General features: G+C 47.0%; 3 protein-coding genes across 20 annotated transcripts in view; 2 read left to right on the top strand and 1 right to left on the bottom strand.

Moving 5' to 3' along the window:
- NPAS2 (neuronal PAS domain protein 2) overlaps positions 1–2,289 on the top strand; it is a 182,003-nt gene extending 179,714 nt beyond the window's left edge. For 10 of the 11 annotated variants that reach the window (XM_033838608.2, XM_033838605.2, XM_033838603.2 and 7 more), the window contains one exon: positions 838–1,156. In XM_033838608.2, the coding sequence (XP_033694499.1) occupies positions 838–1,005 (168 nt within the window). In that variant the 3' untranslated portion in view covers positions 1,006–1,156. Of the gene's footprint in view, positions 1–837 lie in introns of all 11 variants that reach the window. The other variant, XM_033838602.2, reaches the window with a different exon arrangement.
- A 3,590-nt stretch (positions 2,290–5,879) lies between these two features.
- Positions 5,880–11,060, top strand: RPL31 (ribosomal protein L31). Its single transcript, XM_004319113.3, has 5 exons — positions 5,880–5,902; positions 6,299–6,405; positions 9,494–9,619; positions 10,588–10,700; positions 10,996–11,060. Exons 2-5 carry the CDS (start codon positions 6,299–6,301, stop codon positions 11,025–11,027), a joined length of 378 nt encoding a protein of 125 aa, XP_004319161.1. The 5' UTR covers positions 5,880–5,902; the 3' UTR covers positions 11,028–11,060.
- A 735-nt stretch (positions 11,061–11,795) lies between these two features.
- Positions 11,796–16,233, bottom strand: part of TBC1D8 (TBC1 domain family member 8) — a 121,795-nt gene continuing 117,357 nt past the window's right edge. For all 8 annotated transcript variants that reach the window (XM_019931206.3, XM_033838598.2, XM_019931209.3 and 5 more), the window contains 3 exons: positions 14,752–14,841; positions 14,241–14,338; positions 11,796–12,900 (listed from right to left, as the gene is read on the bottom strand). In XM_019931206.3, coding sequence (XP_019786765.2) covers positions 12,439–12,900; positions 14,241–14,338; positions 14,752–14,841 — 650 coding nt within the window. In that variant the 3' untranslated portion in view covers positions 11,796–12,438. The remainder of the gene's footprint in view (positions 12,901–14,240; positions 14,339–14,751; positions 14,842–16,233) is intronic.

Here is a 16,233-nt window from a genome sequence, read left to right as displayed (position 1 = left end):
CAGAGGGCACCCAGGCCTGGGTCTGTGTGGGTGGAGCGCTGTGGCTAGGTGGCCTGGCGGTCCAGTGGTTACGACTCCGCGCTGCCACTGCCCGGGGCACAGGTTCAGTCCCTGCTCGGGGAACTAAGATCCCCGCATGACATGCTGCCGGCTTGGCCAAAAAAAGGGGGGGTGGTGCGGGGAGAGGCCCTGGTGGAGAAGGGACGGGGACGGCTGAGTGGGGGCGAAGGGGACAGTGTTGCAGCAGGTGAGGCAGCCTGAGCCAGGGTGGGGGAGCAGCCATGCCTGGGTGGCGTGGGGAACAGGGCAGACCGGATTGCCTGGCAGAGGAGGTTTCATGGATGGGGACCGTGGGAGGTGAGATGGAAGGATCCAGAGTTAACGTTTGACCAGTTGAAGGTTCTGAGCTGTAAATTAGGGTGCTTCCTGGTGGATACCGGCCAGTCATAGTACTTGGAAGTAGTTCTGGAATCAGGGGCCACCGGTGAAAAGTAGGCAGACGGCACGCAGGCGCGGATGCTGCCCCATCCATTATGTGTGTGTGGTCTCAGGTTCCATCATCCCAAAACGCACAGGCGACGTGGAGCACGTGCTCAGGAAACCGTGCCCCGGCCGCCTAGGCCCGGCCGCTGGGCCAGGAGGAACCCCTAGCGCTGGCAGGGAGCTGGGCTTCAGAATTCGCACCCTTCTGGCAGAGCCTCGGCTTCGTCTCTCCCGGCCTGGCGCTCCCCCAGGCCCCGGCCGGGAGGAGGGTCTTTATTCTGACCACATCACCGCCCCAGCCGTTCAGGGGAGGAGTCCCTGAAGTGCAGAAAGAGCCATTTCCTTTCTTTCCAGGTGCAGGCACCAACCTCTTTGCACAGTGACCAGCAGGACTCGCTCCGCCTCTCCACCTACTCGCAGCAGCCAGGGACCCTGGGCTACCCTCCTCCCGCACCCTCGCGCCCTCCCCGAAGGCTCAGCAGCCTGTCTGAGTCCTCAGGCCTCCAGCAGCTACCCCGGTAGTGCCCTGGCGCCTCAGTTGGGTCTCATCAGCTTTAACCAATGGACGGTCGAGGGGGGGGATGGCCAGGGAGTTGGGGAGAAGAGTTTAAAGGACACCCCGGCTTTCGTGCGCACCGCATCCGTTTCAGAGCTCCTGAATGGTGACAACGTCTGAGCACAGCGGCCGGCCCGTGGAAGTGGGCAGGGACACTGGCCGTGTTTCCCTGTCCCTGCACTTTACGGCCACAGTCTACAGCCATACCTGGAAGGGACCGCGGTCCGCACGGGAGTGCATCACTTAGTTCACCTTAGTGACGGCTCATCTCGCTGCATCCTGCCCCCGCCCCTGGAGCGCGCCGGTCACTCCCACCGCTGCCGCCCGTGCGCACGTGCTCATTGGCCTGCGCTCTCTTGACTCTCTTTCCTCTGCGTTGGAGAAGCACCGGGTCAGGGATTTGTTGAAGAGAGAGAATAAAGAGATGATTTTTTTCGTTATTTCTAGATGATTGCTTCTGTTTTAATTTGCACAGCTGCACAAGGAGATAACTTAGGCACCTTCCTTTCTTAAAAATACTGTCTCCTCTCATGACTTCATTTGGAGACCCCAGTAACAAAAACAGCCCACCAATCAGATGGCAAAGCTGGTGGTCAGTCACCGGGCTGCAGCACCACACCCTCCGGCCTGACCCTAATGGAATAAGGCTTTTCACCCCACACCGTTCCGGTGGGGTTTGGTTTGGATTGGTTTGGTTTGGGGTGTTTTTTTTGCCCCCGAATATAACACTGGACTGTTTCCTGTTTACTTCGGCGATTACAACCACGAAGGCGGACTCAAAGCAAAGCACAATCCCGTAGCTGACGTTCTGGAATTCTCGTTGAGGACTTGAGGACTGGGAAGGTTTTACCAGCCAGACGGGTCCGTGGAGCGGCAGGTCCCCAGGAAGCCCCATCACGTGCTGGCCCTTGGAATGAGAATGCTGCATCTTTCTACATATCTTTCCTGATAAGACCGAGGAGTGGATTTTCCTTTTCAAAATGCACTTTGCTTTTTTTGTATGTTTTGTTATGTTGAGATGTTTCTAAAGAAAAGATTTTATGTAATTATAAGATGATGTGTAGTGAATTGTACAGCTGTTGTAATAAGGACCTATTTCTATATAAAATAAAATTGTATGGATTATGTGTAAATTATTTTGTATCTGAGACACCAGTTCCTTTCCCAAATATAAGAGGATAAAAGTTTTCTTGTGTATTTCTGTGAGTGGACATTTTGTAATAAATTAACAAATTTGTATTTCCTTCGGAGGCGGTTTCTGTCCCTTTTTCTAGATGCACGCATACATCTTTTCATCAATAAACTTCTTTTTTTTTAATTTCAAGATGTTTTTAAGGATAATCAAAGATACGGAAAAGGCGGGAACCAGCAACAAGTAAGCCGGGTGATGACCTTAGGATCTTTGACTTCAACATGCGCTTCAGCCTGTCGGGACCCTGATCTTCATTGAGAGATTGTGCCAGAAGGAAACAACAGTTCACTGTAGAAACGACAGCAAAACAAAGTGACAAAACCAGAAAAAGCTCCTGGAAACATCTCCACCTTAGAGACACAGGTAATCCACGGAGGTGGCCAAGCTGTCATCCACCAGAGCAGGCATAGCCCATAGTTAAACTCACCTGGGCTGGAGTTGCATGGGCTCTGCCTGCTAGCACTTGCGCAGGGTTTGTGTGTCTGTGTGGGAGATGTGTGCCCACGTCATGTGGACGGGGGAGGTACAGCAATAGCAGACAATCCCCCCCTTCCCCGTGAGGCTTCAGCACGCTGGAGTGAGGGTGCCCTGGCACACCGTGATCGAGAATCACTGACATGGCCATGCTCAGCAGAGCCCTTTCTACAAGCATTGGCCTGAGAGAACTGAGTTCCTTTCCTTGCTCCATCACTGGAGTTCTGTGCTTCTACCTGCTTCCCTGCAAAATAGGGGAAACTCCTCTCCGTTCTCTGGCCAGGATCAGTTTTCAGTGGCATCAGAGGCTGCCAGGTGAATACATCAAAAGGAGTTTTATTATTCACACAACTGCAATATTCCTGAAAACAGGTAAGTCTAAATATTTGGCATATATTAGGATCATTTACTCTTTAAAGGAACCCTCGTTTTAAAACAAAAAGTCTGTGTGACACTGGATTACCTATTTTGTAATTTAATTGTTTTGTAAATTCAAAGGTTTACAGATCTGATTTTTCTGTAAAAGGATTTGTATTTTAATTGGCTGTCAGAATCTGCACTTTTAAGTAGAACAACTTTTTTAATGGAAACAGCATATTTGTTTTCCTAGGATTTTCTAGCTGGAAGCCATTAGAAAAGGGTGGAGTACGTCACGCTACTAATTTAATTTAGTATTGCTTAAACCTTACACATGTTCAGAGTCTGGATAAACTCAGAAAACTCTTATTGGGTAATAATTCTTTAAACCCACATAACATCAGGGGAAGTTTAATCCCTTAGCTTTTGATTCATTTAATTTTGCTCATTAAAAGACCGTTTTGCAATCCTGTTGTTTCGAGAAAAGCCATGACCTTTCTATCTGGAAAACTATAACGTCTTGGCTCTTGAGAAGTGACTGAAATGTGAACTCTGGAATGCACCAAGTTTTAGAATATTTTAAACTAACTCAATTAAAATGTAGTATCTTCTGTCTCTAATGGCAACTAACGTCCATTAAATTAATTTAAAATTTTTGTTTATACAGGCAACACGGTGAACTGATCAACTATGAGATCATTCTAAGTCATGACATGTTGGACTCTTGCCAAAATTATCTGGTAAAATGTGGGTGTTGGGTAGAAAATTGCTTCAGTTTCTCTCTTCACTTTATGTGAAGCCTGAAGGTTTTAAAGTCATCCCTTAATAACCTAGACAAATAACTAATTTGGATCCTCCAGAGACATGACATATGTGGCTTTTTGGACACAGACGTATGAATTTCATACAATGCCTATGTGCGATCGTACAAACGACAGCATACTTCTGTATGCATAACATGGTTGACGAAATAGCTGAAATATACAGCCTTATGGTATCTGTGAAGCAGCTTTATTTTTCCGGGTGAAAAAAGCTCATCAGAAAGAAAAAAAAATTTCCTTTAGGATTATTCCCTAACCAGCCAATGTCCAGTTATGGGAGAAGCAGGGTAACCCATCAGCACATTCACTGAAATAATACAGGCCTTAAAATATATACTCCAATATTGGGTTACCACTTTATACACACTTAAAAGGTCCTGAATTTAATTCAGTATGTGACTCAACTTCCTTTAAAACCATCTGCCCCTCCCGAAGTCCCCACCTCTTTCAGTGGAGCCACGACCCCACCCATCGACATAAACTGAAAAACTTTATCCTCCATGCTGGTAAATTCCTTTCTGTCAGAGGGGATTTTGTACGTGGAAAGATAGTCACCACTAACTGTAAGTCATTTAATGTCCAACTGACTAATCTTATAAATTTATCGATTAGCATTCTTTTAACCATTAAATAGTCAACATTTCCCTTATTAATCACATGCTGCTTAAACAACAAATGAGTCAATATTTAGGAATTTACCCCCAAAATTTCCCCAATTATGAAAAGAGATTACAGATAACCCTTGTAAGAATTAAAATCTCAAGTCTGATACAGAAGCTTTCTTAAAAGTTCTAAAAGGATCCACAAAATATAACTATATATATATATATATATCTTTACATCTAAACTGGTTGCAAAATGTGAATATCACAGATTCAACGCGTCTGTATTTTACAACATGCTCATTCTCACACCTTCTCAGCGCTCCAGTTTTAACATACCGTTCTAGGGTTTCAATAACTCACCCAGTAAAGTTTTTACACCTCCCTAGGTTTAAGGATCTTATCATGCCCTCGCCCCCTCCAAAAGAGAACGCAATTTCTGATCGGCAGACTGAAGGTCCAGAGTTGTGAACCCGTGGGTTTGGCCTGGGGACGCGGGACTTGGCTCTGTAGTCTGTCAACTCACACTCGACCTCCTGGCGTCAGGTTCCTCCCTTTTCATTCTCAAGGTACGTATCTTACATCAGGTGTTGGATAAAAGTGCTGCTTCTATTGCTATTATTGGGCCATTTTGTTGTGATAGAGCGAAAAACAGGTATTTCTTTAAGGTCATGAAATCATATTGATTTCTCCAATGTAATAGCTTGTATAGTATTTTACTCTCCCTTTCTAAGGTGATTTTGTCAACTACTAACAGTCTCCTAAATTGACACTTCATATAGTCAGTTACAAACTGGCGATTTTGATTTCGAAACACTTCTTGTGCAGGCCTCTGCTCTACCCCCCTCCTCGCCCCTAGCCCAGGTCCCACTGCGGCTGATCGCGGCCCCCCACCCAACCCCGAGAGGCTCCCCGGTCCGGGCAGCGAGGACGCCCTTCTCGCGAGCCCGCTCTGCCCGACCGGAGCCCCTCCAGGGCGGCAGCCGCGTCAGTCATCTCCGGGCCTCCAGCCGGGAACACAGGGTCAGACACCGCTGGCCGAATCACTGAGCGAGTGGGAATAACAGAAGAGCGACTTTCCTCCCCGCCACGCCCTCCTCCACCTGGGGACCAAGGTCCGGTTTCCTCTCAAGAGTAAGACCGGAGGCGCAAGTCCCTCCCACACTCGTTCGCGCGCAGGAGGCGGGGTCGCGCGGCAGGAAGCAGGCGCAGAGAGCGCGACGCTCCAGGTCCCGCGCCCGAGGCCCTCTAGATTTTCCCTCCCGGCGCGCGCCGCTTACGTCACAGCCTCGCCTCTTCCCTCCTCTCACCCGCCCCCTCCACCCGCCTCCAGGTGACCCGGAAGTTGTATTTGCGACCCTGCTTTCCTTCTCCCACAATCCCTCCCGGTCTTCCTTTCTAACCCCGGACGAGCAAGGTGAGTATGTGCGCTCGGTGCCGGCTGCAGGAATCCGGCGGCATCCTCGCCCCGGATTGTGTCGACTAGGACAGCGGGCTCTCTCTTGACCCGGCACGGGGCCCCGCGTTCCGACGGCACGGGAATCTGCCCTGCATTTAAGGGCTCCCGGAGACTGGGAGAGAGAGTGGCCAACCTTAGGGGAACCCGGGCCGCAGGGGTTTCCGGGGCGGGGGCACCTAAGGGGCGCGGATGCTTGGGCTGCGCGGGGTGGCCGGCTTGGCTTTGTCCAGACTTGGGGCTTCAGGGGCCTCGCCGGACCTGCTCCGAGGGCGGCTGCGTGAGGCCGGGCCGGGAGGGAGGACTTGGCTTGGGTTTGTCCCACTCGCTCTGAGCCTCGTTGTTGCCTGGGCTTAGATGGCTCCCGCAAAGAAGGGCGGCGAGAAGAAGAAGGGCCGGTCCGCCATCAACGAGGTGGTGACCAGAGAATACACCATCAACATTCACAAGCGCATCCACGGAGTGTGAGTACCCCTGCGGTCGTCTATGCCTTGCTGATGGGGGCTCCCGAGATGGCGGTCTGGTTGTCCCTGGGGTCAGTCTAGTCGTCTGGATGCTGTGTGGTCTAGAAATTACGCATTTCTTCAAAAGCTCGTCTGTATTCCGTGGACCCTGTTTAAGGCTTACAGGGGTTAAAGCGTAATGCTCAGAGGTTAATACCTAGACAGATTAGGTTTCTGGGAGAGCCAACTTGGAGAAATACGGTAACGATAAAATCATTTCACTCTGTTTCGCAGTTACACCTTGGCAGGCCTGAAGGATGAAAGATGTGTATATGAGGGGAAGCAAGCTTTTTCGATGTGTCTAGGCCTTAGTAAAGGTAACCAGTTAGCTAAAGCTGTGCCCGGCCCAGAATACGAACACTCCGATGGGCTTCCTTTAGTTCGCTGACCTCCACAGTTGCGTAGTAACATCGGTAAAGCTGTAATGCCGCCAGTGCAGCTGCTGGAGGGACCGGAAAAGAGCGTATCGGTGGGGTTATAGGGCCGTGTTTGTGCCGGCGACACCTGGAGGTTGTGGATTCGTGAGGTGCAAGCATATTGGGAACGATTTGGAACGTGCTGGTTCTTGGTTTTCGTCCCTGGGGTTTGGTGGTTCCCTGTTCTCAAGCTTAGCGAGGCTTCCCGTTTTTTCTGCACATGGTGCTTACTAGTGATGATGGAGACCAAACCTCTTCTTGAATACTGTTACTTGGGGTATTTTTGATAGCATGTGTTGCACTGCAGAATACTGTATTCGGGCACCAGTCCGTGGAGCAGAATTGCCTGCGCTTGCTCGGGCAGTCTCGTATCTGGACAGCCCGTTTTGTGAGGGAGCTCAGTGTGCAGCAGCGTCCGCGTTGGGCCTGGCGTTTCCGGCCAGGCGTTGACCGTGTGCGAGCCAAGGAGTGTCGTGTACGTGGGGTCTCGAGGCTTTTGGGGCAAAAGTCCCGTGCCTTTTTTGTGCATAGATGCTGCTGGTAACCACGTTCTCTTCCCCTCACCCCTTAATTTGAGGGGCGTGCGTATATTCGTTTGGGGAGCATATTAGGCACTTACTGTGTCTTGGGCTCTGTGTATTCAACAGGGAACCAGAGAGCCTGCCTTCCTAGTTTACTTAGTAGGGGAAGTTAGACAAGCATCCAGATACAAAACGGTGAAAAGTTGCAGGTGGAAAGTAAGTCACAAGGTGAAAGGGGTGGTGTTTTAAAGGCCACACAGTTAGCGGACATTAGAAGAGTGGGTGTGAGGCATTGTGGGTGGGCAGGTTTTTCAGGCATTCTGTGCTTTGTCATAAGAGCCCTAAGTGAAGACCTCACGGAACTAAAACCTTCGGTCATACTTGATGGGCAGCAATTCATTCTTCGCTTTACTTCCAAAGATCCCACAGTGGTGGTTTTTGTGCTTCCGCAGCTGCTGCCCCTCCCCAGTCTAGTCTGTTGTTACTCACAGCCCGTCCTCTTAGCGTTGAGTCCAGGGCTCAGCCCCTCTCTACCTATGCTTGGTAACAGCGGCTAGCTTTAGGGTCTCGCGTATCCAGCTGCTGTTAACCTGTATACTTGGGTGTTTAAATGGGTATCTCAAAAATTTTACATGGCCCCACACCAAACTCCTAGCGTCCATCTCCACCCCCGACCTTCCCATTTCCCTGTGGCCTTCGCGGCAAGTGAGTGTGTCTTCTTGGCTTGGCCTTCCCCAGGCTGGTCGCACTGGTCCCACCAGTGTTCTCTTGATGGTTGCAGTCAGCGGCTCCAGCTCCTGGCTCCCTCTTCCAGCCCCAGACACCCGGGCTGTTCTCAAGGCCCCCATTGGCTTCCCATCTTAACTCAGATGAGAAGCCAAAGTTCTTGCTATGATTCCACATGGGTTGGCCACTTTCTTTCCTAATCAAAGCAGGCAAGTACCTGATTCAAGCTCACAGTTTGGGTTTAGTTTTACCTTTTTTCCCTGCCGTAATGCTTTTTCTATTAGGTAGATAAATAGTTGCCCTTATCATCTTTGGGTCTGGACTTCAGTGTCTCAGTGGCCATCTTACTTGAAACCTGCAGCCCCCTTCCTTCCCTAATGCTCCCTCTTTTCCCTGGTCTGTTTTTCTCTGTGGCGCTTGATACCATCTGACATACTCCATGTGTCAACTACGAAAGCTACGTGGGAAACAGGCTTTTGTCTGTTAAACCTACTGCTGTTATCTCTAGTGCCTTTTATTTCTAGGTGGTTAAATATTTAAGTGAACGAAGCGACCTTGCTTGATGGATTCAAGGAGGCTGGTGAGGGGTAGAGCAAAGGGAGCAAGGGGGACATGGTAATTGACATGGCTCCTGTGACAGTCACAGTCCTGGGGCGGGGGAGGACAGCCTTTAAGCTTCGGTCTCTGCCCCCCTTGGAATAACCTTTGCTTATCCAAATGCTTGACCATTTCAGCCGGTAGTAAACTTTGGCTTTTTCACGTTTTGTATTTAACTGAAAGCATGAAATTCAAAGGAAGTTACGTATCCTCATCTAAACAACAGGTTAATGGTGCCTAACACATGCCGAGAGATCCGGAGCATTAACTGTTGCCCTCATCGTGTTTCTTGAGAGGGAATTGGTACATTTCAGGCCCCTGCTCTTTAAGCATAGACCAAGTTAATAATGAACCGTTAAATCCCATGTCTTAAGATGTGGCAAATAATTTAATAATATTGTGACCCGAGGACACGGTATTTACTTCTGTGTTCTTTATGTTCATGCGTATTCTAACATCATTCTTAGATTATACTCTCCCTGGCAGATGCTATTAGACCTTGGGGGTGTTTTTGTTTTATCAGGAAAGGGTTGGCCAGTGTGTATATTAGCATCTCTTAAGGGTCGTATACAGAGTCCTTGTTCTATGTGACTGAAAGTAGATTGTGTGTCTTCTGTGTCCCAAGTATTATAGTAGTTGCTGGGCATTACATAGTGGTGGAGAAAAGAATTGTTCCTGCCCTGTTCAAGGTTTAGTTTAGATTTGCTTTATGAAAATAGGACATGGTATAGCGTGTATTTCATTTAATTTTGTACTTAATTGATTTATTTACTTATGGTTGAATCTCAGGGGTTTCAAGAAGCGTGCCCCTCGGGCACTCAAAGAAATACGGAAATTTGCCATGAAGGAGATGGGAACCCCGGATGTACGCATTGACACCAGGCTCAACAAAGCTGTCTGGGCCAAAGGAATAAGGTACTCAAGTTGTCTGTGTTGTAAGATGAACCTTCACAATTCCACTAGCTAATGCACATGGAGGTATAAAGAAAATAACTGACTCAGAGAGTGGGGTAGTATCTGCAGGGAAGCCCTTTGACCTGAGACCCAAATGACGTAGGAGCCAGCAGTGTGAGGGTCAGGTAAGAGCATCACGCAAAGCGAGAACAAACTTCAGTGACTTGGGGACAGAGGTTGGTGAAGGTGGAGCAGGTTGTACGGCTTGAGAACAGTGGGGATGGAGAGTTAGGCAGGCGACAGATCTTGTAGGTGGTGGCACAGAGTTTGGATTTCTGTCTGGACGTATACTGGGAAGCCGCTGGAGCAGAGTTCCTGGGGGACGGGGGTGTTTTGGTTGTCAGTAGTGGGGGGTGGTCACGGGCCAAACATTGTACCGCGCACAAGGCAGGCCATCCAAATACACGCAAAAGCAAGTATCCAGCCCAAGTATCAGTAGTGCCGAGGTTAAGACCTGCTTATAAGCAGGGGGCTGGTTTTGCTGTGGAGGACGGTGGAAGTGGGACCGGCCACGGGGCGTGGAGCTGGCAGGGACTAGGTGATGTGTAAGATGAGTGGGGGGGGCGGGGGTGTCTTAACATTGGAGTCCCATGCGGTGACAGGGACCTGAGATTCAGCCCTGCAGGAGGCTGGCATTGGTGCCTGTGAGCTCCCTTGAGATAGGGGAGGAGTGGTATGGCATGAGCCGAGAGAAGTTTCAGGACACCTTCTGTCCTTGGATTAAGAAAAGGTGGGGATGCAGTCGCCTGCGATGCTGCTGAGAGGTTGGCCGAGCCCCGAGGAGGAGTTGTGTGGGAGGCGGGGAGCTGAACCTTCAACAGTTGCACGTGCTCGGTATAGCCTGCAGGGTCAGTGCTGCCCCAGCGTGGCAGTGGTGGCTGCCTACTGACACTAGTACGTCCTGACACCAGCGTTCTCTTATTTTTCAGGAATGTCCCATACCGTATCCGTGTGCGGTTGTCCAGAAAACGGAACGAAGATGAAGATTCACCAAACAAGCTCTATACGTTGGTTACCTATGTACCTGTCACCACTTTCAAAAGTAAGTTCTACTTCATCCCACAAAGCTGTTTAAGCCCTCAGCCTTTTTATAACCTGAATTCATTTGTTCAAATACTGTGCACCTATATCCCTGGCATCCTTCCAGTAGGGATATGTTACAGGCATAATCGGTAAACCTTTTTTAAATTGTGTCATGGTGTGGGAAAATGCAAAAGGATACAGAATAGGTCTGTTTTCTGGGTTGTGAAAGGGCACGTGGAATAGTAACATTTACCTAAACCCTTGAAGAAAAGGTTCTTGGGGTGTGAAAGGTGACGGGCTGTCTTCTTTTGCAGATCTACAGACAGTTAATGTGGATGAGAACTAACTGCTGATTATCCAATAAAGTTACAGAGCTGCCTTCGCATCTTGATTTTCCTTTTCTAGTTGCAGGTAAAATAGGCTTGTCTGTTTGAAAGCAGTTCCCAGTTACAGGAGCATTTGGAGAGTGTTTCCTAACTACTGTGCCTGGGCCCCTTCTCCCCATTCCCTGGAGTTTCTGAATATTTGCACAGGGCCTAGGCAGGTGTTCTAAGGTGCTTTTGAAATGCATCCCTGGCTTGGTAATGGCTGTTCAGGTGGTTGGGACATTGGGGGTATGATGTTAATGCTTTTACAGGTGTGTTTTGTGAATTCTAAGATAACATTTTTCCAGGCACTGGCATGTAGAACTTAAATGCCACTTTTAACATGCTAAAATGGTGCACTTTGGATATCTTAGTTTTAATGAAGTATGTACAGTTCCTTTTTAGCTCACTTACTTGTGGTGGCCCCGTGAGGTGTTTTTAGTCCTGGTTTAAGTGGAGTTAAAAGCTCAGGGGTAACCTTTCTTAAAAGGTTGCTAAATTCAGCCTGAAAGCAGGGTGTTGCAGGGATCATATTTCATCAGTGCTTGTACCACTGATACGAATAAAATGCCAGAAAGAGGTCCCCTTTTGAAGCCCTGGTGATGACAGTAGTGGGGTTGGGGGCTACCTGCAGTGTAGTGTACTATCCGCCGGGAACATGGTGGGGCAGAGGAATCTCCAGGTTATCCATTCACTGGCACAGTCCAGACCTCAGACACTGAAATAAGTAAAGATATAAACAGACCAAGTCAATACAAAAATTTCTTATTAAAAAAACCTGGAGGCCAACGTTGAAAGCGTGGTTTGGTTTGTACACATTTTTTGGAAGGACACAAAGTGAATACAACAAATATATTAAAATGGTTTCAATTACCAGCATTGAAACGAAATTAGTGCAAAAAAGCCAAATACAATTGCACAGATAGTGGCTCTTAAATCTTGAAAGTGAACTTGATTCTCAATCACGCCCCTGTGAAGTGAAGGATGAGTGCTTGGGCTTTTCTCCTCTCTGGGTTAGTATCATACATTTGACTTTCTTATATTCCATCTGAGAACAAAATACTAGCATCACAGCAGAAGTGCCCTTTACAGCAAATCTGGTAACAGTGAAGTTGCAAGTCATAGCATCAAGGGAACTGATGTGAGACACTCTCTAGCAATGACAGTGTCCAACTGAATTCTCTTAAAGGATAGACAGAAATGCTGGAGGGTTGCATCAGTTCCCCACCCCCACCCCCCCGCCACAGCTGTGGCTGTCAGGTTGCTTATCCAGAGCCCAGCTTGTAAAGTGTACTCACGATGAACTAGACAAACCTAGATTTATGGGCTGACAGCCCACAAACCTGGCCTGTGCTTTGGTATGGAGACTGGTCTCTGCCACCCGCTGTCCTGCTACGGGCTGCTCAGCTTGAGTTCAGGCTGTGACTGGCGGTTCATTTCACACGTTTTGAGGCTGTACTGATTGATCTTGGCATTTTCAAGTTTGGATTTAATGTCCAGTGGCTTTTCAAAAAAGTTGACTAGTGACTGTTCAGTCAGAAGTGAAGCTAAAATATGTTCAAGGGAGACAGTCCAGTCCCCTTGTGCGGCTTCAGGAAATGCCTGGGACTCTCGGGGGCTCTTCCCATTGTGGGTGTCGGCAAACACCGAGTCCTGCTCAGGAGAAGGAACCAGAGCCTGCGGCTCCTCCCCTGCTTCCTGGGAGCAGCTTCCAGAGCTGCTGCCCCGCTGCCCCACTTCCCCGATCTGCAGCAGCAAAGTGGTTACCGTGGCGATGGCTTGATACAAATCATTTTCTTCTGGATCTTCATGGAACATACTGTACAGTGTTTTACAGAACTGGATAAATTCTCTCTGGAATTGAGAAAAAACAAGTCTGCATGTAGTAGCGTAACAAGAATAGAAGCATATCGTGGGCTTTTTTCAAACTTAATACCTAGTTCTTTGAAAAAAAAACCACATGGTACTTTTTGAAGCAGAAAATAAGAGGTATTCTCTGCCCTTCCATCATACTGAAGACACACCGTTAATAGTCCAGGGGATTTCAGCACACATGTAGACTTGTGCTGTCTATACAGAAGTGTTAGACCCTTTAACCCAGCAAGACAACTAATGTATTCAAAAGCTGTGCACAGAGATTTGTTTATAAGGATGTTTAGGCTAGGGTTTATTATAGCAAAAGGTTGGAAACGGCCTGAATATTAAGACTGAATGAGATTATGATTTGGTAATCTGCTGGGAATGCCAAGCAGCAACTAAAGGCCATTAAATGAAGTAGAACAGTGATGCCTGATGCTTTGTCAAGCTACACACATACTCCTGCCCAAACAGAATCTTTATGTTGTGTTATAGAGGTACCGCAGGTGGAACTTAGCTGCCCAGTTACTCCAGGAATAGGAAAAAGGTTGAGCTACTAATTTAGTGTTTAATGACCTGGGAGAAACCTCCATGATTGTTAACTGAGGTATGACTGACAACACTGAGATTTAACTGACTTTATATCCAAAGAGTAGAATATTTGAAAGCAACTCAACAGAGTTGAGCAACACTTCTTTGTTTTGTGGGAAAAAAACAAAACAAAATAACCCTGCTAAAGGGGTTTGAGTCCTATAATAAAGGGACGTTTTCAGCTTGAAGCCTTATCAGGACAGTATAATATGCAGTCAGTGATTTTCAGGAAACCAGAAAGAGTACACTATCACATGAAGAATGCTGATAACACGTCCCCCCAAATAGCTTCCATCGCTCTAGGGCATAAATCTGCATCACAACCTGGTAAATGAATTTGATATAAAAACTTCAGGGACTCCCCTGGCGGTCCAGTGCAGGAGGTCCCTGAAGAGACTCCACGCTCCCAATGCAGGGGGCCCAGGTTCGATCCCTGGTCAGGGAACCAGATTCCACGTGCAGCCAAATTTTTTTTTAGTTCTCTTATTAAAAATAAAAACTCTTCAAAGAATGAAGTGTGTGGCAGCCTCCTGAAGAGCTCTGGGTGTCTGGACAGCTGAATGGATCACAGTTTAAATGTTTCCCATTTAAACATCACAGTGTTCAGCTCCCAGAAGTTATAAGGTCTTTCTTTGATTATAGCTCTGGAGGTAACGGGGGAGGGGGTGCAGCTGAATTTAAAAGCCTACGTCTGAACCGGTCACTCGGCACAATGGTGAATCCTCTGCACAGAATACAGTCCATACCTGGCTCATTTTGGGCAACTCCTTCTCAGTTTTGTCTTTCTCTTTGGCTAAATCTTTAATCATCTGCTTCAGCTGTTTCTGATAATCAACTGTATCACCTTGAGACAAAGGAAACACAATATATACTTTAGTCTAAGTAAATTCCATGAAAGCAAAAGGAAACTAGGTAGAAAGGAATGGTGAGGGGATGAGGAATTCCACTAAGCAAATGCCGTATATACAAACTGAAAAGCAGAGACCAGAAGTCTTGTTTTACAGAAAGTGGCCACAAATAGATGATAGTAGCTGAGTTACCTCTTGCTACAAGAGGAGCCCTGAAAGATGAAGAGAATAAAGTGGTGGTGGCGTTGAAGGCAGTTTGGAAGGTTTCTGGCCTCTGAAAGCAGTGGTCTCGGTGTTAACTCCCAGGCAGGAGGGAATAGATTAGTCTGCTTCTAAGAAGAGCCGTGAAATCCATTGCCCTTAACCATTGCAGTGGTGTGCCAGACGGAAGATAATGAAAAGTATGTACCATTGGACTTGCCAAAAACCAGGGGTCTTGACGTCGACAACAGAGGATTCTTCAATGGTGACTGGCTGTCTCGGTCATTTTCAGTGAGTGCTTTTTAAAAAAAAAATAAAAAATTTTAAAAATTAAATTGAGGAAATTGTGTCTTAACCAAAACTGACAGAGTAATTTAGCTTTTAAGGTAAGAAAACTAAAGGTGAAGCTAGGAGCCCCCAGCCTGATGGCCGCAGGGTCTTCCCAGGGTCTGTGAACCCTGTGTACTTCAAGAAAACATCACACACCAGTAACGCCTTTTCCCAGATGTCTATAGATGTTGTAATGATACACAGGTTCACAGGACATTGCTGATACTGACCTAGAAAAGTGTATGTGTGGTAAAATCCCATTTTGTCAAACTAAATATAAGTATATATATGCACACATGGAATTCTAGAAATAAATACACTTAGATTTCTGGATGGTGAATTAACAAGTAATTGCTTTAAACTGAGGGTATTTTTTTCCAGTAATTAGCACATACTGCTATACTTACATAACTTCTAACAAAAATTAGAAAAAGCTTAACTGAAAGCAGCATGTTACCATTACGAGTGGTCTTGAAATATACAAAAATACAATTACATCAGAACCCTCACACACTGCTGGTGGGAATATAAATGGTATAGCCATTTTGGAAAAGTCTTGCGGATCGTCAAAAAGTTGCCATTTTTACCTAGAAATTCCACTCCTAGGTATATATCAAAGGGAAATGAAAACATATCCACTCAGAACCTGTACACAAATGGTCACAGCAGTTCCAAAGAGCCAAAAAAGTGAAAACAAACCCAAATGTTCATCAAGTGATGAATGAATAAATTGGGGGATGCCCACCGGGGTATCACTTCGGCTGTAATAAAAAGAGTAAGCACCGACATGCCACACGACGGGCAAGACCTGAAGACATACTAAGAGAAAGCAGTGAGACACAAAAGGGCATGTACGGCATGACTTCATACGGTATGAAAAGTCCAGAATAGGCGTATCTGCAGACAGGAAGCAGGGGCGGGAAATGTGTGGATTGGGGACAAGAGCTAAGGGGCACAGGCTTGCTTTTTGGTGTGAAAATGTTCTAAAATTGCAATGGTGGTTGTGTAACGGGATATACTAAAAAACATTAGACTGTACACTTTGAAATGTGTGGTGTGTGGATTACAGATCAGTAAAGCTGTTACCAGGATTATAAAAGGGATTGCAGATGAAGGATCCTCATTTTTAAAAGGTTGAAACTTAATAGCCATTCACTGAGAATAAATCAAAGGCAAAATTCTGTTGTGATCCAACAAATGTCCACAAGATGGCACCAAAGCCTTGATTAATCTACCCTCCTTCCTACTTGGGAAGCAGGTTCCTGGGGTTTGGAAGGTGGGAGGCTGTTTGGGGTGGTTTTTTTTGTTTTTTCTGTTGGGTCCTTTTTTTTTTTTTTTTTTTTTTTTAATTTAACAAAGT

This window comes from Tursiops truncatus, chromosome 14, assembly GCF_011762595.2.
Source record: "Tursiops truncatus isolate mTurTru1 chromosome 14, mTurTru1.mat.Y, whole genome shotgun sequence".
NCBI lineage: Eukaryota > Metazoa > Chordata > Mammalia > Artiodactyla > Delphinidae > Tursiops > Tursiops truncatus.
Note: the sequence above shows the minus strand (reverse complement) of the source record. Positions and strands in the feature narration are given on the sequence as shown.

Excerpts from the sequence above, each read along its gene's own strand:
- RPL31 (XM_004319113.3), top strand. The coding sequence starts at position 6,299 with ATGGCTCCCGCAAAGAAGGGCGGCGAGAAGAAGAAGGGCCGGTCCGCC. Across the intron at positions 6,406-9,493 it reads CACAAGCGCATCCACGGAGT|GGGTTTCAAGAAGCGTGCCC; the intron begins GTGAGTACCCCT and ends GTTGAATCTCAG. Across the intron at positions 10,701-10,995 it reads ACCTGTCACCACTTTCAAAA|ATCTACAGACAGTTAATGTG; the intron begins GTAAGTTCTACT and ends CTTCTTTTGCAG.